This window comes from Trachymyrmex cornetzi, unplaced genomic scaffold, assembly GCF_001594075.2.
Source record: "Trachymyrmex cornetzi isolate Tcor2-1 unplaced genomic scaffold, Tcor1.1 scaffold719, whole genome shotgun sequence".
NCBI lineage: Eukaryota > Metazoa > Arthropoda > Insecta > Hymenoptera > Formicidae > Trachymyrmex > Trachymyrmex cornetzi.
The window spans coordinates 741,922-767,409 of record NW_017300047.1 but is presented as its reverse complement, the minus strand read 5'-3'; the positions used below and the strand labels follow the sequence as shown (position 1 = coordinate 767,409).

The 25,488-nt window shown below is 34.2% G+C and overlaps 2 protein-coding genes and 2 long non-coding RNA genes across 4 annotated transcripts in view; all 4 read right to left on the bottom strand.

The window, feature by feature from the left end:
• Positions 1 to 3,025: 3,025 nt before the first annotated feature.
• Positions 3,026 to 5,517, bottom strand: LOC108767693 (uncharacterized). The gene is made up of 2 exons (XR_001940447.1): positions 3,850 to 5,517; positions 3,026 to 3,704 (listed from the first exon to the last, which is right to left on the bottom strand). It is a non-coding gene; the product is annotated as an uncharacterized LOC108767693 (long non-coding RNA).
• Positions 5,518 to 6,674: 1,157 nt separating this feature from the next.
• LOC108767695 (uncharacterized) lies at positions 6,675 to 7,739 on the bottom strand. The gene is made up of 2 exons (XR_001940448.1): positions 7,396 to 7,739; positions 6,675 to 7,295 (listed from the first exon to the last, which is right to left on the bottom strand). It is a non-coding gene; the product is annotated as an uncharacterized LOC108767695 (long non-coding RNA).
• A 66-nt stretch (positions 7,740 to 7,805) lies between these two features.
• On the bottom strand, positions 7,806 to 8,647 carry LOC108767708 (uncharacterized). Its single transcript, XM_018517706.1, has 2 exons — positions 8,073 to 8,647; positions 7,806 to 7,992 (listed from the first exon to the last, which is right to left on the bottom strand). The coding sequence occupies exons 1-2, from the start codon at positions 8,365 to 8,367 to the stop codon at positions 7,895 to 7,897; spliced, it is 393 nt and encodes a 130-aa protein (XP_018373208.1). The 5' UTR covers positions 8,368 to 8,647; the 3' UTR covers positions 7,806 to 7,894.
• An 86-nt stretch (positions 8,648 to 8,733) lies between these two features.
• UbcE2H (ubiquitin conjugating enzyme E2H) overlaps positions 8,734 to 25,488 on the bottom strand; it is a 63,518-nt gene continuing 46,763 nt past the window's right edge. The window contains exons 4-6 of the mRNA XM_018517704.1: positions 10,719 to 10,886; positions 10,006 to 10,134; positions 8,734 to 9,789 (exon numbers count right to left, since the gene is read on the bottom strand). Of these exons, the coding sequence (XP_018373206.1) occupies positions 9,653 to 9,789; positions 10,006 to 10,134; positions 10,719 to 10,886 (434 nt within the window). The 3' untranslated portion in view covers positions 8,734 to 9,652. The remainder of the gene's footprint in view (positions 9,790 to 10,005; positions 10,135 to 10,718; positions 10,887 to 25,488) is intronic.

Genomic DNA, 25,488 nt, shown 5'->3' with positions numbered 1-25,488 from the left:
TAACAATTAAAAATTTTTCCAAGGGTTTGGACGTAACAGCAGCATACTGGAATGTCACGAAGACAAATGCATCTTTCTACAACAGTTGGTACTAGTAGTGGTAGAAAGTAAGTTAGATGATCATATAAATGAGTTATTATAAAATGTTAAACGCGATATATATAATCAACATAAAAAGTATAGGTACGTGGATTATTCAATAAAATACAGTCACACAGTATTGGTTCTTTTTGTTTTATTGTACCAAAAAATTGCATCTTGTTCAATCATCGTTAATTCAATATAATATATATATATATATATATATTTATATTTATATTTGTTATATCTTATTTATAATAAATATTTGTAATAGCGTAATGTTCATTGTTTGTCATTGTTTTATTGTGTTCACGAACCATGAAAACGTGGATTCAGCAAGTTCGTAATCATCGTCATCACGTGCTAACTAGAAAGACGTTCTGTGTGATTGGTCAGATTCGGGAAATCTGGTAAAAGACACGCCAGATCGTCGAATTATTTCTGTCTCACCTCCGTTTTCTCTTTTGCTTTTTTTTTTCTTTCGAAAAGGCCGGATCATTCGAAAGTAATTCTTCCCTCTCGACGTACTTATCGTTGACATAGCTTTCTTCTTCTTTTTGCTAACAGTACCAGCATTTTACATAGACGATTCATACATTGAAACAATAGGTACCTAAGGAAACTTTACATCTAGCTGTAGTGAGGTGCCCGTTCCCTTAAATTCGTCCTTTAGAATTATTTTTCTGAATCTGCATATAGCGCGAAAGTTCAGAAAAATGTATCACTTTTTTATTCTTCGATAAAGTTGGACCTATACTGTCTAAAGTTGTTACATAATACAATCGCAATAGAAGTCAAGCGAGAATTTTTCATTCGTTATTACTTATATCATAATTTCACTTTCAAAACTAATGATTTCTAAATTTGCAGTCAATTGAAAATGTTATATTAAGAACACTCTCATATAAGAATAAAGAATATATAAAGGTAAAATTAATTTTGTAAACATCTTATTTAATCTCGTATCATATTTTTGGATCATATGTATATTATCTAAATATTTTACTTCTCATTATTAACCTATTCTGTAAATTCTGAATTTTAATAGGAAAATACATTATGCATTTCTGTGAATTATTCCAACTCATTACGAATGCAAATAATTATCATTTTACAAAGCTTTTGACAATACATTGAGATAACTAAATACAGCGGAATTAAATATGCCTTAGTCAAACAATTTTATTGTACATTACATTACGTTACGTTATTAATGCGACCATTTTAGAAATCCCGCTCGATTTTTCTCCGTTTCATCGTTGACCAATTCAAGGATAACGGGTCCTTCACGAGCCGAAGCAGCGCAGCTAATTACCATATACCGTAAGAAAATATATGTACCTCTACAGACACCAATAATTCGATCTTCACGATTGTACATGGAACATAGAAACGGTTCCCGAACAAATCCTCCGAACGAGTGTTCTGAACTTTATCGTCATCATTATCATCATCACTACGTTAGTTTATAAAGCTTTACTTTGCCAGTGTTAATTAACGAATATCTCGTCGATTCCCCGTAAACCCTGCAGTACAGCAGTCTTTGTGCCAATTTTTCTTGAGAGCTTTCAGCAGCTAATAACGCGAACACATTATGAGGTTATTTGCTCTTTTTTGTAACTTTTCGATATATTGTTCGGCAAAAATTTCCTTTAGCAGCTCTCCGGTCACGCTCTTCATGATATCGTCATTAATAAGTATGGCAGTGACTAGGAACCACTGGGGAAAACGTAACGTTACTGCAGAGTTAATGACGATCGTCGTCCACGAGAGAGTTAGTACAACTCCTTAGCATTTTATACGTCGCTACATGTGTTATGTTTGAAAAGGGTCTACCGGCGATATCGACATCTATTATCGAAAAAATCTGTCACACTGCGTAAAAGCGGTCGATTGGAGGATCGCGAGCATTGCTGCGTCCTTCAGTCTCCTGATTTCTTCGCAGCACGCACTAAGCGACGTTTTCTCTAAAGTAATTCGCAGTTGTCATTTTCGAAATTGATATTTTTTAAGTAATACTCTTATTACGATAACCATGATAAAATGTCTAACCCAATATACGTAAATAGAACTTTTAATAAATTATCCCACAATTCATTTTCTAGCAATATAAATAAATAAATTCCATTTTCAAGTTAATTATTCTCCAATCATTTTAATTAGTCGTTTGGCGAATTAATCGTTTTCTAGTATTTTTCTCACATTTGCGTTTAATATAGTTTCTACACAGTAAAAAACATTTTGTATTTATGTTAAAACGAATCCTTGTTAAAAAATTTTTGTGTTGAATTTTTAATATGTCCGAATGTTGACTTAATAATATTAAAGAAATATTAAATTTTAATTTAACACAAAATATTTAAATAATACAATGACATTATATTATAAATTTAACATTTCTCGATATTAAAATAACACAATTTATAGATAAGTAAACAAATAATGCGGTTTTAAAACATAAATTGTAAAAATAAATGAATAAAATATGTGTTAATTTAATATATTATAAATGTTAGTTTTACTGAAGAAATATGTTCTGTACAGCTAGTTACATATTTTATATGTAAAAAGGTACAAATATTTTGTGTTATTTTCTCTTTGTAACGGTAAATATTTGTTAAATGAGTTAAATCTATATATTGCATATGTTAAATATCACAGAGGTATCGCCTAAATTAAAAATGTAAAAATATCATCTAATTTCAGTTAAATTTAACATTATAAATGTGTCAATTTAACATAAAATTTACTTTTACTTTTAAATTGTGTCAAAGTATTAGCTTCTTGTGTTAATTTTTTACACAATAATATTTGTATTATTTTCTAACATATTCATCTTATGTTAAATTAACACAAAAATTTGGGAAATATAAAATGTGTTAAATTTAACACAAAATTTTTTACTGTGTATGAAAATACCGTATTATCTTGTTTCTAATTTTTGCTTGAATAATTAAAAAAACTTGCACGCACATCGTAATGCGGGCCGTTAAGAAAACGTCTCTTCCTTTTATGCTCCTGCCTTTTCATCTCTTTCAGCCTCTCTATCGCCATATATAGTCGAAATATTAAATCCTTATCATTTCCAGATGCATAAGCGAGCGTAAACTTTTCATTCGAGAGAATATGTCCTCCTCTCGCGTCACAAATTGCACTTAATTTAACATCGTAATTTTATTTTTTGCGTTTACAATTCTGTTTCTTCGCGACGGAGTAATTCTCACTTTGCGTGATTACGCAAAATTCTCATCGGGATTATTTATTTTTCTCAGACGCGGTAGAAAATTGGCCTCGCTTATCTACATGGAAACGGTTTAGAAAACGTTCTCGCACAATCGCTGAGTAATATAAAGCAGTAATAACACACGCGAAAATCTGTCCATTGCGAACGTCGACATTGTCTAAAGCAAAAGTAACGAAAGTACCACTGAAATTAATAGTTTCTTTAATATTGTTAATTACATTCCCGGATGTGCTGCAGAATAAGAACGTCTAGAGTGCGGTTAAATTACTAGACCGATAAATATCAGCTATTGTTTTATTCGCGTTTGCTGCATTGCTCGATTACTGTCGTCCCGTGACAATGTCGGCGTTCACTATCTAGTTTGCAAATATGCACACGGCTAAGGCCCAGTTTCACAACTGACTGTTAACTCTTAACCGCGAGGTTCAACTTATTCATTATCTCTTTTCAATTCTAGAATTGGAAAAAGATGAGAAATAAGTTGAACCTCGGTTAAGAGTTAACCGTGAGTTGTGAAACTGGACCCAAGTCATTTTTATCGCTGGATCTAAGTTAGGAGATTAGGGCTTGTTCGATTTTCAGTTGGATAAGGTAGCAAGTAAACGGATCGCTGTCGCGCGATCGAGTTGTAAAACGAATTTGCCAAACTATATCGAAATGCATATTCCGCAAGCACAACTGTATCGTCGTTGTCGGGCGACTAGTTTCGATCGTACGATTGATATAACGATTGTATCCTCCTTATTACTTTGTTAATCAACCATTATTGCAAACGCGTCTGACGCTCGTGCCGTCGTCGGCATGCTCGCTAACATCGATGATATATAATTACGAACGAGTAGCAAAAATATTGCTGTCTCCCTGTCCTGATTAAAACATCTGAAGGTGAAGAGAGTACGTTTCCCTCTCAATTATCTAATTCAACGTTTACCTCGCGAGAAAAACACGATGTCAAATCAAGATACGTGCTCCGCCGGCGGAACAGGAATAGCAGCCGTTCATCATCTTCTTTATTCACGTCACGCGCCTGCTATATACTTAAGCGGGTTTAAAGAGTATCTTTGATAATGACCACTCTACCTACTTCCATCTCCCAATTTCGACATTTCAAAGAACGTAACACGACAGAATTATAATTTACGTAGAATGAAAATCTTGGACTAAATCTCGGCTCCGAGTGTATCTGCTTTTCCTCTTCCTTCTTTTTTTGTACGTTGAAGTTACAACTCCGAATATGATTCTCGCAAAAGTCCAGTGGATCATGTACACCGTATATCGTGGCACGAAATTAACAGTTTCGTTTGGAACGTGTTTGACATTGCATGCTACGTGAATGTGTGTGTATGTAGATATACATATATAAGTCGTTTAATCAAACTGAATTGGGCAAAAACGAATCCCTCGCCCTTTGATCACAAATTGTTGACATAAATTTTGACAAACACGTGGCATCGCCCGTCGACAGCTTACCCTCTTTCTCTGTATCGGAATTGTCATCCATAAATATACTTACATCTTCGCGAATAAGATTTACGGTGGAACACTAAAAACACAGATTATGTTACGGCACAGAACCAATCAATCACAATAATCGTAGTTTCAAATTCTCTCGTTTCAATTCTCTACATCTTATAATTATCACTATATAAATTATGTGTTTCTCGTGTTACGTAACGACTCCTTTGCATCCTTTAAATGTACAATTACTCGGAAAACATGCGACGTATCTTATGGAATTAAAGGAACGACATAAGCAATGCATCTTATTATACGCGAGACTCTAATCGTTTTGTATGAGACAGGTTGCTCACGATTATAAAAATAATTGATTATCCATTATTTATGATCACAGAGGGGAAAATTAAATGGCGATGGAACCCGACGTAGGATAAAGAACATGCAACTATCGCTATATTATATCATTGCAATACATATATAAAAATATGCCTTCAGACGTATTATTCAATGTTACAAAAAGGTTTTGAACACAATAGAGGCAATGGATCTTCGCATCATAAAACGAAATATTAGTTAACATTAATCTAAGCATTAATCCGATAATAATTCAATATCAATTTACACATATTATGGAAAATTTTTCATCTTCGTTATAATAATGAGCGTGTGCGCGCGCGCACTGAACAGGAAATACTAAAAAACAATCCCAAAAGTCGAAACGGAGACGCGATAAGTTATCAGTTGACAGGAGGAACAAACAACACTTGCAAAAAAAAATATAAAAAATGATTATTAAAATTATTCTTCTTCGCTTAGTTAAACAATTCGTTAGTAAAACCATATACATAATATATACGTATATATACATATATATATATATGCGTATAACTAGTCAATAATTCTATATGTTACATATATAATTAGCAACGATGTGAGATCTGAGAGCACGACTTCAAACTCAATCGACACGGTTCCATGGGAAACGCACATTCTAATATGATGATTTTTGGTTTTGAATGAACGAAGTCTAAAAGTACAGTGCCGACGAGACATTAGACGCGTTAAAGCTACATACTGTGCTAACTTACAGAAATAAAATAGAAAAGACACGCGTTCCTGTGAGAGATACAGTGCGAATAAAAGAATAGCAGAATTTGCTATTTCTCTTTTTCTAAGTACAGCTGAGATAATTCTAAGTATTCTAAATAAACTGTACATTTGTCTTGACGTACATTCAAGTGACGCACATATCATACTTTGTTGATTGCACACCGAGTTTCAAAAACCACTGAGATTATAACAATAACGAAGCCAATAGATGAACATTACGAAAAATATGACAAAGAGCAACTGACGGATTTTGAAACATATCGCTTTATATAATTGCACGAGAAAAAAATATAGAAACATAAAAACGGCATTGCTTCTGGTAAGTTACGCGAAAACTGTACTGATTTCACTTATTGTTAGTCTTAATAGCATAACTTCTCGAAACGGTAAATACATTGCAGTACATGTCGTCAACGGAATGGATTCGCTGGGAAACAGGCCATGTCCATGAAAGTTCGTCTTAAATAATAACGTAATAATGTAAAGCGTGAATATCTCTACATATAAATTATATATCGTATAAAACAACGTTCTTTAAAAAAAAGGTAAGCGCAGAACTGTTGCATAATACGTTAAAAACCTGGATCAGCTTCATCGCCAGACGAAATAAAAGTTGCGAGAGTGTGCGCAACAAAATTGTATAAATATACAATATATTAGCTAAAAAATCGTAACTTTTGTTTTGCTATTTACATTCTGAATTTGATTACTGTAGTTGCTGCATTTACGACCGGTGCGCCTACGCAACGTAGTTATAGCGACATTACGATATTGTTGTATCAATTCGGCGTCATATCTGTTCAAAATTCTCAAGATAAACAATTGGATTGATCGTTGAAATTTTTCACGCTTTCTTACATATCTGTCTTTTCCGTTGATGTCTTATATATCTTTCAATTATCAAGGAATTATTGAAGCCTAGTAATCGATGTTTATCTCTAGTTTCTTAAAACACATTCAGTATTAATTTGCAATGCTTTAAGCATAATTAATTTCGTCCAAAGATCCGTTAACGCTAAATGCTCGTCGTATTCACTCATATATTCCAATGAAATTCTTTACCAGAGACCCATATAATAAGGCACGCTTTTTTGCCTGAGAAGGCACTGAAATATAATGTTTATACTTACGTACAGTTATAAATCGCATTGCATACATGTAAATCATGCAAAGGAGGGAGATATATTTGAAACGAGATACTATTGATCGAAGATTATTGTGCACTAAAGTTTATACAATTTTATATTTTATAAATTTACAGTTTTCCTACACTTTGCCAAACAATTCTTTAATCTACTTGGTTCTTTTTGAAAATTTAAACTCGCTGATATATCGTCAATCATAAAAATAAATGTAGTCCTTTCCTCGCGCTTTCCATTCGTGTATTCGAATTTACGTTTTGCTTATTTCAGCGATAATACAATCATAGTTTTTGTTTCTCAAACAGAAATTCCCTGAGTTCTTTGATTTCATTTTCTTTAGTTTTTTGTATTCGAATTTACGTTTTGCTTATTTCAGCGATAATACAATCATAGTTTTTGTTTCTCAAACGGAAATTCCCTGAGTTTTTTGATTTCATTTTCTTTAGTTTTAATATTCAAAATAAACTTAAAACTGTGCATTAGCGGATGGAAGTAATGATTAATTAAGTAAGGATAGTTGTTCTTTCTTTTTCTTTCTTTAAACGCAAGGATATTTCCAGTTTCACTTCTAGAAAAGCAAAGCATCTCTCAAACATTGTAACAAACCAATTCAATTTAATATACGTCCTCCTCTTAATAACAATAATCTATATAATGAAATCTATAATGAGTCGAATAACAATGAGATTAAAATAGTACAAATTGACTTATCAAACATTGTAACAAACCAATTCAATTTAATATACGTCCTCCTCTTAATAACAATAATCTATATTCTATATAATGAAATCTATAATGAGTCGAATAACAATGAGATTAAAATAGTACAAATTGACTTGAAATTTTCCGCGAGCGAATATTAAATCGCGTCCGATCCGTACCCACCGGGATCAACTAAATCTACATTCACTTCCAAAGGATAGACACACGGTGATGACAGTCCTGTAGCTTGCGTCTTATCCGTACCCACCGGGATCAACTAAATCTACATTCACTTCCAAAGGATAGACACACGGTGATGATAGTCCTGTAGCTTGCATCCGCACTTTGTCCGCCCGATGCGCACAGTTCGAGACAGGACGTCGAGGTTGCTTGAAACATATTCAGAGTCTCGTTTGCACTCATTCTCCCGGGGTGATTCCACAATCGCGCAGTCTTGGCTAGCGGCTCCGTCGTCTCGACGTCGTTCGCGTGCGGCCGTTTGTGTAGTAGATTCGATCTTTTCCCCGCGGCCGACGACGACGTGGCGATCGGTCGCTGATGCGCAGCCCTACGGGGGAAACGTTTGGGAATAGTGATGGCAGGAAAAAGGAAGACGGTGCTAGTACCCATACTCCATCACATTTTTGCGTGTCTCACTATTATTTTAAACAAAAGAAATCTGAAACTGACGCGTGACATAGGCACCGGTTTTTATAATCAACCGAGAAAAAGAAAAGGTCGTAGAGACAAACTCTGTTTGTTTTTTACTTTTAACTAAGCAATATTTAGCGTACTCTTCAGATAAAAATGAGAAGAATGACGATTGATAGCGATTTCGAATGTTAAAATAATTTTCTAAATAGATGCTAACACAGTCTAAGATAGCAGCAAAGGAGTCGTTAGTTGGTAGAGAAACGATGCGATCGCTGTATGCCAGATTAGTCAATTCGTCGTTAAAATTTTTGTATGCTAACACAGTCTAAGATAGCAGCAAAGGAGTCGTTAGTTGGTAGAGAGACGATGCGATCGCTGTATGCCAGATTAGTCAATTCGTCGTTAAAATTTTTATGCATCTCTCTGCTGCTTCATTCTCGATCACATGTTTTCGAATAACAACGACAAACGCACCTATGGGTGCTTGGAAGAAAGAACAAACAAGGGCGAGAGAATTTCAGAAATCGAGAATAGCCGAATAATATATATTAGATATAGCTCTATCCGTCGCACGATACGTTATTGTTTCGCTGTTCATCATAGAAAAACGCATCATAGATATATATACGCAGTAGAAGCACCGGCCGAAAATCGATATTGCGTCGATCAATGAATAACCCGTAAATACCAACGATGGTCCTCTCTGTCTTTTCGTTTCATACCCTTCCTTTTTCTCTTCTTCACACTGAAAAATAAGAGCCTCGACTCTCATGACGTTTACAAAGATTGCGAGTTTCATTTGTGCCAACGTCTCGTTCGTTAATGTGCACGTTATGATCATCATCATCGTCGTCGTCATCATGAATATGACAATTAAACGCAGCGAATAATTAACGGATTAACTCTCTCAAGCAAGAGCTTGGACGACCGTGAGAGACATCGCTGTCGTGATAGAAAACGCCCCTCGAGATGCGCTCGATGAGAAGAGCGCGGCGATTCTCCGTTTTTACCTCGTTCGTCTCCGTCACTTTCACTCTCGTCGTGCCAGGGATGGTCGATCACCAACCCCTCGGTATATGTACGAGCGACGAGCGACGAGAGCAGCGACGAGTAGTAAAGGGGATCTCGTCGCCGTCACCAGAAGTGAGACTCGGAGTCTCGGGTGTAAGCATCTATTTGGTAGTAGGACGAGCGATCGGGGATCTTACAGGGAATCGAGATGATTAAGGATATGGGTACGCGCGGATGGTAATATATTTGGTTACAACTCCATGTCCTGCGCCTCGTCCTCGCTGAAGTCGCTCATCGACGACTCGCTGTCGGAGGACATCCCGTTGCCGGTGCCGCCGTTCTCCTGGTCCCTCAGCGCCTCCTCCGTCGCGTACTTCCTCACGTAATCTGCCGAGAAGTCAGAAACGGGAAATTACATTGCGACGATAATGATGTTTCAAGCGTACACACACGCGAAACGGAAGCAACTACGACAGGGGAAGTTTTACTTTAAGAGAGAGACACGGATCGATTGACGGCTGATCTTGTAATGATCCACCGTCTTCGTTCTAACTGTGCCTCGTTTAAGGGGTATACTTATTAAGCCTGATGTAACATACTCACCCGCCACCTTCTTCTTGTACTCTTCGGGTTTGTGAAGATACATCGCGGCAGCATCGCCGTTCAAGGGATCGATTGGATTGGGATATGTTAACAACTGAGGCAGGAAAGACTCGAAAATATTTGACAAGTCTGAAACAACCAAATAATGCAAAAATGTCGTTAGTAGTCTCTTCTCTTTCGACAGATATTAACTCTAATTAGCATTCGCGGATCCCAGTGGACTCGGACATATTTTTCAATTACGCACCAAACATTGTTAAAAATTGTTTACATATATGTTAAATATATGTTTTTCACAACCTTACATAACTTTAAATAATATAATCCTATTCCTCGGATTTTAACTTTCAAAATGAAAAATCATTCATTAATTACGTGGGTTACGTTAACTTTAAACAAAACTGCATTAATTTAGTTTTACCATACGAATACCAATTAAGGAAAATTCGGAGCCAATTACCAATTAGAGTTAAAGGTCGTTCCTCAACACGTTGTTCGACAAAGCCCGACTCGTAATAAATACAAGATATATACTATATATATATGTACGACTGGAAAGCATGCAACTTTCACGTAACTCTCAAAGCGAAGTCTAAATTAAGTTACTTGTAATGAAAAGGTTAAGTAGACGGCTAAATGAAAATTGCGCGGATACTCGTGCGCTATTTACAGACTGGTCGAGCACGGTTTTACGCGGCTAAATGAATACGTACCGTAAAGGGCAGTCCAAGCCTGGTTTATAACGTCTAGACACACCGTGCCCGAGACTTCGTCAATGTTGGGATGGTAGACCTTGTTCATGAAACCGATCGAAGGTGATTTGAAAGGGTAGTGCTCCGGCAGATGAACCCTCACCTTCCATATTCCACCCTCGTAGGGCGCTGTAACGTACAATGCGATCGTATATAAGTTCATTAATTATATAATTAAATCTCGTAACTTTTGCTCGTGTACGTGAATACATGTGCTATTAATTGACAGATAAAATATTCGTATAATAATTAAAGTGTCATAACCAAATTTAACGTGCTCTCTCTCTTTCTCTCTCGCGCGCGCGCGCAAAGTATATTTTAATTAAAATCGCATTAATATGTTCACAAAGACAATTCGCATAAATCAGAATTCTTAAATGCATTACTAACAAGTTAATAACCGGCTTTTGCAAAATTTATCGCTATTATTCTATTACCATCAGTTTTTTCAACTAACGAAAAATATGTAAAGCACGCAGATCAAACAGTTTCATTTTGCTCGTTAATTATTTAGCTGAATTTCGATGCGGGCTGTCAAACTGAACTGACAAAATAAAAGCGCCAGAAACCATTGTGTCGAGGTGAATAACCGAAACGTCAATATCTCGAAATTTACGTTTCGTGGTGCATCGTGGCGGCAATCATTCTTCGCGTAATCATTCTTCATCGCGCCCGCATAACTCGGCCTTGCAGAGAAAACAAAAACATAAGTACGTTAGTTTACGGCCACGATTCCGCCGCTCGTATGTGCAAGCAATTGCGCGTACAATTATCAACGATACGATTGCTGAACATAGACCGAATGCTATCTTATAATTTGCGATAGATTCAAGAAACTGGAACGTCCAACGGTAAAACCGTTCTCCGGGAGATGCCCTATTCGTTCGGTTAGAAGAAAATAATGTCCACGGCGCGGCGGGCAAAGGGAGATCCGTCTATTGTGGCTGAAGAGCGCGGAAGACGGCCGTTTTCGGTCGAAAGTTCGCTAAGAGCTTTCGCTCTTTCCGCAAAATAAGGATCACGAAGCTTCGCACGAATATAAGTACAGAGACGACGACGGTATTTCGCGAGGGATGAAGATTCTAAAGCGCTCGCGTTTTTCCTTCCTGCCTTGTATAAAATTACCCTCCATTACTTCCTCTCCAAATCTTCTCTCCCGACTCAAATTAAAATAATAAAAATTACACCAGACTACAGCATTTAGATTATTTAGAACTATACATTGAATATTAAAAGATCAAATTTATAAAACAATATTTCTTAAATTGTATAATATATTAATGCTTTTAATTTCCAAGCGTGTCAAATGTATTATTTTAAAACGTGTGATTAAAAAGATAACCGCATCTAATTAACTCATTTATATGGAATTGCTTTGAATTATTTTGAAATAAACAGTGTTCATATTAACCTTTGCACTTACAATTAGTAAATAATAAAGTAAATTTTTGTCAAATTTAATATATTTCTTGAATTGTTTAACTGTATTGTATAAATTAACGACATGTTAAGTAGGAGCAGTGGCGATTTATACACTGAAAAAAAAATTATGAAATTTTAATGAGTATTTATTTAAATAGTATTAAATATTTACATACAATAAATACTAGTAAAAAAAAATTTATACTTAAATCAAATTAACAATTCTTGTACCAAATAAATATATGTTTACATCCAGTAAATATTTAGTTAATACTATTCAAACCAATATTTATTAAAATTTAGTACGTTTTTTTTCATTATAGAAATAATTAAAAATAAAACAATAAGAATCCTATTGGATCATACATGTGAATACACAACTAATAGGAAATAAAGCTTTTAACGGTCGAAGCTGAATCTTTAGTGCTTAAATACTTAATTCGGTGTAAATTTATATACCACGTATCAAATCCTGCCAAATTGCGCGCCGAATTGATTTTTCAGATTTGAAACGCTGTACCGACAAAACTATTAGTACTAATACAAATTAAATTGTCTAGCAATTTAATAATTTTTATGCTCATAAGCATCTTAATGATACTGATAAACAAATTAAAATCTGTAAATAAAAATAATTTTAATCTGTAATTAAAAATAACTCACATTGGGTATAATCTGATATTATAAATTTAACAGTGTACATAATAGAATAAGATAATTGCGATGCAAGAAATTAAACTATTAGAGTATCAGTGCAAATCGATTTTTAATCACTACATTGTTAATTATTTTACATAAACTAAATTATTAAATTTATTTCACTATTCTTTCTGGAAGATTCGATCTGTATTGATTATCAAGTTTTAATATAGTGACTGTGTATTACGTATTATTACTATCTGACGGTTATACTACCTCTTATATTTTACACGATCACGTTGGTGAGTGTTTTATTGAGATGATGTTTTTGCTTGGTTCTTACAGAATTTTAAAAGTAGATAACATTTCAACAGATTTTTATTTTATTCAAATTTTAATTTAATTTTTTATTTTTTATTTTTATTTATTGGTTAACAAATATGTTTCTTTAATTAGAATATCATGAAATTCCGAACAATCGATCAGTAAACCGCTTGCAAGTAATTCATGGTCTCCGTGAGGCATTCATCAATATCGCTATATAAATTGAATAACTTTCATCACGATTTTTTTATAATAACGATGGAAATAAATTTTAAGGTTGTGAATTTTGTTTTACCTGAGGATGGCTCAATCCAAGAGCCAAACATGTAATGTAATGTGTTTTACAATGTATTATGTAATGTGTTTTACAATGTGTTATGTAATGTATTTTACAATGTGTTATTTATAGAATTTTTTTTATACATTTTATATATCATATTATAGTTCTTGCATTTACAATTAATTATATTGACTCTTATATATGCCCTATACTTTGTATTGTCTTTTAAAAAACTAAGAGTGCTGTACTATTTGTTATTTGATTTATTTCACTATCTTCTTTTAAATTCATTCTTTTTTTAAAACTAAATTGAATAAATTAAGTTTATCCTTTGATGCAGACAGTAGAATTGGAATGACCGTATAAAGCTATTCATCGATTTGCGTAGAAACATACGTAGGCCGACTCAGTTCTATTCGCTGTGCTGATGCAGAGCCGTGGGAATACATACGACGAATTTATTCAACAGTCGTAAAAGTAACGCGAATGCTCGCACACTCGTCAAGTCACGTCATGAGAAAAGTACCTTTAAAAGGAAAATGACGAGCGCTACTTCTTCACTTTGTTCATCTTTGTTCCATCGTACTGGATAAATCGAAATGGATTCGTCATCGTCAATGTGTCGCGACATAGTTAATTATAAGAACAATAAACGATTAACAAACGATTAACAAATGATTAACAACGTCGCGTGATAATTGAACTTCTAATAAAAAGATGAAGCCAATTTTGTCAAGCGAAAAACTCTGGAGGCGAATCAATTAATTAATTAAGTAAAGAAGAAATATATAGAAATTGATTTCAATTCCCTCTACAGTGTTTTATTCGTTGCGTCCACGAGTATTTAATTATTCCGTGGAAATTGTAACAATGATGTATTGCCGTGGCAAACTGCAGCGAATCGGAAAGTTAAAAAATTAAATCGTACCTCAGAGTATGTGTGTATTACAATTTCCGATAAATAGCTAAATGAAGTAAGACAACATTAACAGACAAACCTCTGTGGAACGGCGACAATTTTAAAATACGCTTCTTTGATCTTGTTAATTCCCTGTTTAAGGGCGCATGACCTCGCTTTTCCTTCCTCCATAATTTATACATTTTTCGTTGCAATTTCGCATAGCGTGGAGCAAAATCCCGTATCCCCGCGCGTTTGAAATTTAAATCAATTTCAAAAGTCATTAAGCAACGCGCGCTTTGATCAGCATTGTACGGCTTAATTTACTGTTGTAAAATACAAGCTTAAATTCTCGAATGGCAAATCCACTATTACGCATATTTACGCATATCTCGCGTTTCTCTCCAAGCCGGTCACGCCCGGCTGACTCTTGCCTTCGAAACGTGCGAGCTGTGCACGCGTGCGAGCGCGAGCGGCGGCTCAGGAAACGTGATTCACCTGCGCGTGTACGCACGCTCACGCTTCTATCGCGGCAACAGATTCACGGTGAAAGTATCAATATCCGCTCGAGTCAACGTACCATCAAATAAATGACGTAAAGACCGTTATATTGAATGGACGGCTTATTAAACATCTGTATAATTCCCATGACATAATTTGCATTAACGCTCGTTAACTGCGCCACGCGTCAGATTTTTAACCAAAAAACTCTTTTTGTTCGATGAACATAATTTATCGTAAAAGATTGAAATTTAAGTCCTGCAGGCTGAAATCATATGAGATTCTTGATTAATCAATTAGTATAATACATGAAAACACACACAGTATGCTATATGTATTTAAATAATCCGGAAACAAATCCATTGATTTATTAAGGATGTATCAGGTGTATAATTTCTGCAAAAAGTGACTGGAATTGGAAAAATAAAAATTGCATACGTATGAAACAAGTTCAATAAGGTTAATATTTATATTTAACAATACAATTTCATATTTTAAATAAAAACTTTCTCATTTTATGTCAATTAGTTTTTAAAAGCATGCTTCGTTTTATTGAAATAATTATTTATCCACATTTTAAATCACCGCCAAACTTTTTCGTTACTTTCACACACACAAATACAATATAAAAGTCTATAAATTTTTCGTAATTTTTGCATTTAAAAATACGTGCAATATATCCTTAAGTAAATAACCACTCTGTCATGTCATTATTATCTGTTTGCGAAATGAATATGATTCAGTCTGGTAATTCTAATACTTATACGGACATACATGAATTTACACGTTCTTATGCTTCTACTTGGAAAACCATTGCCCCGGATAGGAAAAAAATAGGTGAAGAGAGTTCTTCAAACAGTACAAGTAAATCGTGCGAAAGGCCGACTTTTTCTCACAATTTACAACATTAATAGCGATTAGAATCCTATAAAAAAAAACCGAGTGAGTTCCGCTTGGAAAAAGCTTACCAGTTGAATGACCGGTACCGTCATTTCAGCGATAATTTCCACGCGCGATCTCGCACCTTCGAATGGACTCCCTCATTTTCTCGAGAGTATTCGTTCGAAAGTATTTCGCGAGCAAGGTATTCATTTTACAACGGAAACAATCCGCGCGCATGCTGTTCTTTTATTCGCGTTTCAATCAATGCTCGTGTCGACCACAACGAATCTGCGGAAAAAATACATCCGCTTTCGTTTAAAACAATCGAGAGAAAGCGCAGATGGTGTATTCCAATTGCTTTCTAAACGACGAATTACATCCACTCGAATCACTCTCTCGATATCATATTTATGATGAAAATTGTAGCTTTAAAATAAAGTGAACGTGTGTGCGAGTCCAACAAAAATGGTAAATAAAATGATATCTAAAAAATTATCTCAAGAGACTGCTAAACTTCTTGGTTCAATCAAATTTATAGCGAGAATGTTGATGCAACTTCCGCTTTGTACGGAGCAACAAATAAAAGTTCATCAAACCAGCACAAATATAAGCGGCTTTTGAACGGAATGGACATGAATTTTTGATAAATCTGTGTGTTGTACGCTCGCGAATTTGCAATGCAATATAAAGTTCACGTCCCATGGGTATGTATCTCCAAACAGTAAGTGAGTTTTATTTCTATCCAGAGACGCGTAAAAGTGCAATATCTATCTGCGCGTAGCAACAAAAAAAAGCGCGAACAAAGCGCTCCGTTTCCGCTTGTTGTAATGCAGACATTGGCTGCGTTCAGCAGAAAAAGCAGCTTTGCAAATATTGTAAAATTCTTCAATATGATTGGTTTATACATTTAGATCTAATGAGGAACTGAGAGCAAAACCAATCATATCAGAGAATTTTACAACAGTTGCAAAGCTGCTTTTTCTGCTGAACGCAGCCATTGTGATACTGTCTAAGGTTAGGACAAAAAACCCGTACGACAGTTTGCACAAAAGAGTTCTTATCTATAGATCATAATTTTTCAAAGAAGTTAATCCATTATTTCAATGAGTTGAAAATGGATTCATTATCGCTTTTAACGACAAGACAATTTTATAATATATTCCGACAAGAATATAAGAAATTTAACCTTTTGTAAATTAAAGAAGCGAAGTGGTTTTATTAAATTTATATCACCGATCATTAAACGATATCAACTGTACTGAAACTGAAAAATTGCATTTGGCGCGACATTATTGCTGACGCTATAATTTATTGATTGAAGGATTAAATTTGATCTGGAAGACAGAATATGGCAAGCCGTGTTCGCGCATCGCAATTTTATATCCGCACGTGCCTCTCGTGGAAAAGTTTTTGCTTGATTCACGTTAGCTCATAAATATCAAATACCCGCAACATGCAACTCTCCAACGAGGGGATCATCGGAAGACAGCATCTTTGCGTTTGTGTGCAGATGTAGACGTAGATATAGATGCAATTCAATACGAAGGTGGCTGTTGCAGCTGCGCTTGGCCCACTGACCCACTTAGCCGCGCTTCCGCGTGTGCGACACTTTGTCACAGTAACGTAAAACCAAGATACACGTCGACGCGCTCCCAGCTTCCATTTTCATCGTTTCTGCGCGAGCCGAAGTGGAGGCACATCGCGGTTTCGGTTGAAAATGCATAACTCCACACTGCAATTACGTAAATGGCCGCGGCGAGACCCGGCAGTACGCACCCTTGGACAAACGTAGATTCGTTGCGCTGTTACGGAAGAGGCTCGTGTACGAAGCTACTACAACTAGCCTTCTGAGAGAATTTTTTTTTAATAAAGAAGAGATAAGCGCGTCTAATCAAATATGTAGACAGCGTGAGCGTCCCAGATGCGCCGCGTACGTTTATTACTTGGACACTATTCGATCCAATTTCCATACTGACTTTTTTTCTGATAAAAATGTCACGCCGAACTAGGAGTCGGGACCTACACGCAATATTATTTTTTCAATATTAAGATATTCAATATTTCTTTATTTTAGACCGCATATGTGAGAAACACAATCAATACTAGAAAAATGCCTATTACGGTTGAAGCTGGATCTTCATTGCTTTAAATAATTCAATCTTGAATTACTAATATACACCATATATGTACTTGCATATATATCATACTGTACACTGAGAAAAAAATGCTGTTGATTCAATTAAAGTCTATATTAGGGCTGTCACTAACATGAATTAAAATTACTTATGTTAGTGACAGCCCGTAATATCGACTTTAATTGAATCAACAGCATTTTCTTCTCAATGTAATCTTTTTAGAACTGCGCGCCAAATTGTTTTTCCGGACTATAAACGCAATTAAAACTACTCTAGTAATCGCGAATTAAATTGACAAACAATTTAATAATTTGATGCCACCATCAAACATCATATTATAAAGATGTTAATATGTTGAAATTGTTCATAAATTTATTGCGAAAAATATTACCTCGGTCGGGACTTGAACCCGGATCTCTTGTATTCCGTACTAGCGTCCTAAGCCATCAAACCACCGAGGTTATTTTTTCACTGCAGCTCAAATTAATGTTTTCGTAAAATAATACATCTATCTCGAATTCATCAAAATATGTATTTTTTCTCTAGAGTTATAGTTCGCATATAATAATGGCGTAACATTGTTTTCAAAACCAGTATATTAAATTGTGAATCACTAAAATATTATAATAATAAGCGTATTATATGTTTGATTAGAAATTAGAATTTTAAATGAGGTACTTTAAGACAGTTTTTTCTCTGCTTATGATGATTTCTCGCCTTGTAAGTGATAACGCAGAAGAGTGATGCAGTTTAAATCCGCGAAAACAGCTGCTTTGACGACAGGAGTCTGCTGATAAACCATTTGGGTAATTATTCTAGTGAAAGGAACGTCTCGTTTTCAGTGGAATACGAGATCAAATAGTCGTAAAACAGTCTGTGCTTTAATCGTATCGAAAGTGTTGCTTCAGTCGTTAATTTAGCTTCGCTGAAAATTATCTGTTTCCTCTCACAAAATAGAGAGTTTCTAACAAGACTTATACGATAAGAGAGAAATTCACATAAATATATTAATACTTGGGACGACGAATTATTGACGCGCTTCGCAATTATTGTTAATAAATTGCAAGTTTAAATGCACACCCACGCGAGCTCCAATTTTAATCCGGCGTTATTCGGTTTAATTCCTTCGATTAACAATTCATTTACGGATCGGCTCCACGAGATTACGAGGGAAGGGAGAGTCCCTTATACACGATATAATTTCCAGTGACGCAAGCACAGCTTCGGCATGGAAACTGGGTCGGGTAGGAATCTCGAAAAAGACCCGCGTGCTTTTTGTAACCATCGAAGAAGACAGGTCGTCATTTTTCATCGGTTTCAACAAACGCTTTGCTGATTCTCGTCATTAACACCGACCTGCACATGCCCACCAAAAGAAATAAACGAGATAAATACTGTTATCTTTTTAAGTATTATCTCCGCGACTGAAAACTTTTTGCACCCGAATGTAAATAGGTCAGAAGTGTAAATGGACGATTCTAGGGCAACAATTTTACTCGAAATTAATCAAACGGTTTAAAGATTCTATAGAATTTTTAATATAACAAAAAGGAAAATATATAAGACAAAATAAAAACAGAAAAAGTAAATAGAATAAAAGAACATAGCAATGGAAATTTTTGGAAAAATTAATACTATATCGTTTTATTTAAAAATGCAAACTTTCATTTATCTTATTATATATATATATATATATATATATGTACCTTACGAGATTCCTTGCGTATTTATTAACCGAGTTAATATCAATGAATAATTTTTAATGTAATTCCATATTTTTTAAACACCATTGTGAGAATGTTACAATAAACAGGCTACACTAATCGCAAATTGTCTGGCGGTAGCAATCTTAAAGAAATAAATCATCGTGGAAGAAGGCAGAGGGAGGTAGCGAGGGTAAGTTATTTATTACACATTTGCGACATCGCGGTTCAACGCCTGATAAGGCTAAAGGACGGGATACTTTTCCGTCAATAATTTCAATTGAAAGGACATTGACGCGCTGCGTGAGCATGTAGCGAGATGAGCAAGCCCAAAGCTTAAAGCCATCGGACTATGTAAACAATTTGTCTCTGGCGCCGAATCAATGTGTAAACGGTTCATTGGAAAAATGAACGGTGTGAAACAGGCGTAAAACTCTCCACGACGGACAGTGTGGCACAGAAACGGAGTTATTATTTGACACCAGTCGATAAGCGAAGTTATCCAACTTTTTATCTACGGTTTGGATATATGTATATATTTTTATACGAAGAGAGAGAAAGGGAAAGAGAGAAAAGAGATTTCAGTTCCCTCCGCAAACGTCGATGAATGAAGTTTTCATGATAAATCCTTCAATAAATTCGCAAAGCCGACTTTTATTTAACGTGATGGATGATCGTTATTTATCACAACTTCCCAATTTGCAATATTTTAGTAATTCAATTTGTTAAGAAAATTGATTGATGAACCGATGAATGAGAAAGAAAATAACAATAAAATTTCTATTGGAGTAAATAGTTCTTACGGACAAATCATCATTTCTGAGATCACAATCGTTACACAGCTTCTCAATAATAATCGTTCGTCGTCATCGCATTCTTGAAAACTCGCGATCCGACGGTCACGTAGGTGGACCTTATTAAGTATAACCGATTATACTTGAATATGCCACTCCTTTTCGAGAGAAGTCTATCAGATTTAATTACTCGAATCACTGACGAGAAAATTGACTATTTCTTCGCGCGAAAAAATGCAACTGCAAAAATTCTTTCAGTAACGAAATACATGCCTGAGCGACGCGGACATCGCAATGTCTATTTCAAGAGAATGAATGAAAATTTCATAGAGGAATAATTAGAAGACGGAAGACTCGCGCGAATAAGACTCTTGATTTCAGTACATACGCGCGACGACTGTAATTCTACCGTTAATCCCACATAAATCCTTATGATCTACTTGCCCGCGTAAAAGCTTGACGACGAGCACTCTCCGTTACTTTGAGAATTCCTCTTACATTCGAGAATCGGACGAGGACACGGCATCGGAAGGTTTCCGTTCTGCGAATGATGATTAGACCTTGCTGCCGCTAACAATTACGTGTCAGGCTGAACAATGATTAGGATTTACTTGTGTAAGTCTCGAAACTCGGCGCTGACACGTATATGTCTCTGATCTCGAGTCATGAAACATCGATTTTCAGGAAAATAACTGACGGCTGATGGCGCCTACAAATGGAACTCGGTGTTTCTCGAGAAATTCTCCGTTGAATACATTTGCATTAGATATGAAGTATTACGCCGACGGTATATAACCGATCCATATTGAACTATAAATTATAGTCCGTTTCCGGATGCAACTACATATATATATATATTTCTTTAACAATAATTATTTATCTATATTTATATGGAACTCTATAAAGACAATTATTATTACTAACTTATTAAATTCATAATGTCAAATTTAATTTAATTTAAATTATTTTTAATCATTTCTATAGATTGCCACTGCTTCTACTCAATATGTCATTAATTTACTAAAACAAAGGAGTTAAACAATTAAACTCAAAAAAATGTATTAAATTTTAATTAAAATTCACTTATTATTTATTAAGTGCATACATTAATATGAACGGTGTTTATTTTAAAATAAAAATAATAGAAATAAATTTATATTGACACACGTGGAAGTTAAAATAACACAAAATGTTATTTAACTTAAGAAATTAGGTTATTATTACTCCTTTAATAACTAACAGTGCAATAAAAATGGAACTTCTCTAATCATAGTTATTCTATCATGCAATTATAGTCATAAATACCAAACGCTTTTCTCTTAGTATAGATCTAAATGATATCATTGCGATTAAAACAAGTTAAATATTGAATTACGGATAGAAATTGATACTAGAAATTGATACCAGAAATTGAATAATGGAAATTAATAGATAGATTAGAAATTAATAGATAGAGTAGAAATTGAATAGTGCAATTTAATGATAGAAATGGCTTTTCAATCATCCAGGTATAGATATAATCAGCGCGTCATGAATTTTCCTTACAACCGTCACGATGAAAATTCATGTAATGTGAGCTCGCGATCAGTATCCATATTCGATTACTGTAATTTTCGTATCGAATGTTAATTATTTTTGTTTAATAAAATGTGAACAGTAGTGGCTTTCTATAGCGCGATAATACGTCCGCCTGGAATGACTGCTCCGCGAAGAGTTCGCGACGTAGAACAACGCGGTCGAGAACTATTAATGGAATCGGGAAAACTACTGTTGTAGAGCCAACATTCATATGCTCGGTTCTTTATCAAGCCGCGAATGAGACTGCATAATTTCAACGTTAAAATGATCCACTCGCGCTTCAATAAAAACAGATAACGTGCAGAAAGCGACATGTCCTGAAACACAACTCTGTGTGTCTGTGTGTTTATCAATAGTGAAGGCGAGTATACTGTAATATTCGAATAGCAGCGACGTATTGATCGAGCGAGAGTAGTCAAAAAATCATACGACATTAGTTTATCTTAATCATGCCTGTTTCCACCAATACGATATATACTGTTATGTAGATATCAAAGGAACAATGTAGGAAAGACCGGAGCTCGTTGGCATAAGAAGCAAATAGGCATCCGTTTATGTATTTATGAAAAAGGAAGCAATGGAACAGTTATCGCAAAATATTTCTTTTACAACATAGGTACACACACTTCTCCCTATAAGTTTCATTTTAATAAAACCAGTATTACAATAGAAAAAGAAAAAAGTCTGATTCAAAAGCGGACAAGTAAATTTTTTAGCATTTCATAATTTCATATTAATGTCCTTCGGCTTGTGAAAACAAATCTATGCGATGTATTATTAGTTAAAAGAAAAGTGTTTGTTAGTATACAATACGTTATTTGAGTAACAATGGTAATTTGTTATAATGAAAATAATTAACATCGGACGTGTGCAGGAATGGGATGTTTTGGCTCATATCATAAGAAAAGGTTAGATTAATTCGCTGTACCGCACGTGTGAACATTTAATTATAATTTAACTCTGACAAAACGCTTTATATTTAATATTTCTATATTAAAATGAGGTAGAATTAAAATAATTTACACACTTATTTTCTGTAGCAACATTTTGCTATTTGATCAATACAAAATAACTTTGAAAGATATAATTTTTACTAAAAAGTACATATCTACTATCTAATTTTTATTTCTATTACTTTTCTATTATGTTTTTGTTAATTCAATGTAGAGTTGATCATAGAAGCAATTTATACTGTGATATGTATCAATTTATCCCACATTTCGGAGCAAGTTACAATGCAGCATTTCTGTATTTCATTTATTGCAAAGAAACTATACAGTGTATAGGACTATTACTGGTGTAAAAATGTAGAGAAAGATTCTCTCTACCATACTGATATATTTTAATTATAGGGGAAAAGCCCCTATTAGAGTAATGAGAGACCGAGTTTATTTTGGGTAAATGCTAAAAATCTATGGGCAGAATTAAAAAAATAATAAGTCAACACACACACACACACACACACAACACATTTTGAAGGGAATTTAATAAGCTTTAAGATAATGTTATGTGAAATTTAATTAAAATTTTATTTTTTTTATAAATTAAAGAAATGTAAAAAGTGAGCAAATCGCAAAGTAAAAAAATTGTGCTCCTAATATGAGATGCAAGAAATCGATAATAAAACGCAAAGTACATCATATTCAGTCATATTGCAATTAAAAAATTTTATTTAATGTTTCTAAGATACAAACACAGCCAGTGCGCATGACGCAAAATGAGTAGGTGATGCATTGTACCTGTAGAACTCGTCTTCAGGTAGTTGAAACCAAGCATCGCAGAAATAGGCACTCGATGTTCATTCCGATTGTCTTTTTTATTATTATACAATAACATTTATACTTCAGCAACAATTTTCACTATGACTTAGAAGCATAGGTTATTTCATATTAAAAATACCCTAGGTATCTCATATTACGATTTCCATGCCTTACGGTTTTACGATCATCAAATCTAACTAACAGTCTGTAATTAAACAATTCAACATATCCCGTATTTTTCTATTAGTACGATCTTACTCTATCACTACATGAAAAATTTATTTACTTTTTAAATAATAAACAAGATTTAAAGGTTCATCTCAACGAAACTTGAAAACATCCAAATTTTAAAATCTTTTTTTACAACGACTACAGGCATGATCTAATAATGAACTCTCCACTAAATAGTTTTCAATCCAAGAGTAATAAGTTCATAGTGGAACCAATAGATAGCGTTTATTAGTTTAGCGGAAACGCCGCTATCTAATATTAAGTGCCTATCTCATAATAGGGGGCTTTACTCTAATATAATTAATTGTTTAAAAAATCTAATGCCGAAATTGTAAAAACTGTGCCAACAAGACCCCTAACCCAATCCCTTGAGTAACATTTTTAATCTTTAAATAACATTTTTATAACTTTCATCTGTATCAAAATGTAAATCAATCCGTTTCTGTGATTAGTTTCAAAGTAAACATCGTCCGTACTATAACGCCTGATAAATAATAAATTAAAAAATTTAAATAAAAAATATATTTTCTTGAATTTAACTGTTCAAGTCCATTGTTTTAGTCGAATTAACGACATGTTGGACAGAAGCAGTGGCGACCTATAAAAATGATTAAAAATAACTCAAATGTGTATAATCTAACACACATTATAAATTTAATAACGTAGATTAACTTTAATCTCGGTTCAATTTACTTTTCGTCCTTTCTAAGAATTAAAAAAAGATGAACAGAGTAAGTTAGACCGAGATTAAAGTTGACCTACAGTGGTAGAAACGGGCATTAAATTAACTAATAGAAGTATCGATTGGAAGATATTCAATTGGTATAACATGCTGCATATAATTATATGAATTAAGTTACACTGTCAGATATTAAAGAGATTAATATAATTCTTTGAGTTATATAATATTTTATTACTTTTAATTCCCATATCACACAAAATGTAAATAAATCCATTTCTGTGGTTAGTTTCAAATAAGCAACGTTCATATTAACGTATACTCTTACACTCTTTACGGATTTTAATCAGCTTCTTCAGTATGATGAATCTACATCAAAAATAAATTATGCGTGTTTAAGCGTTTTATTGAATGAGTCTGGTATATACCTATTATTTTTTAATGTATAAAAAGACTCCGCACTAATTATATGGAAAAATGAATTCCGATGAAATCAGTTAGTTTTCACATATAATCAAATATGTAATAGAAAAGGGGCTAATAGCAACAGCGGCTTATTGGTTGCTATCACATTTAATAATTCTTAAAATTATATAAAACAACAGACGTTTCAACCATCAACTAGGTCATTTTCAATGTTAAATAAATAAGTTCTAATGACAAATTCAAATTGTTTCTAAAAAACGTTTAACAATAAAGACATATACTTAAATTAGGGTAAGTCCGCCAAATACGTCGCGCTGGGATTTACGCCGCAGAAGTCAGAAAAAATAGAAGGAGTGGGGATAATTTTGCCGCAACTACTCTGTTACATGCCTTTATGTTATATTAGTATTGTGTTATGATTTCAGCTTCTTACACTCTAAATTTTTGGGAGTGAAATTTCACTCCCAAACTATCACAAA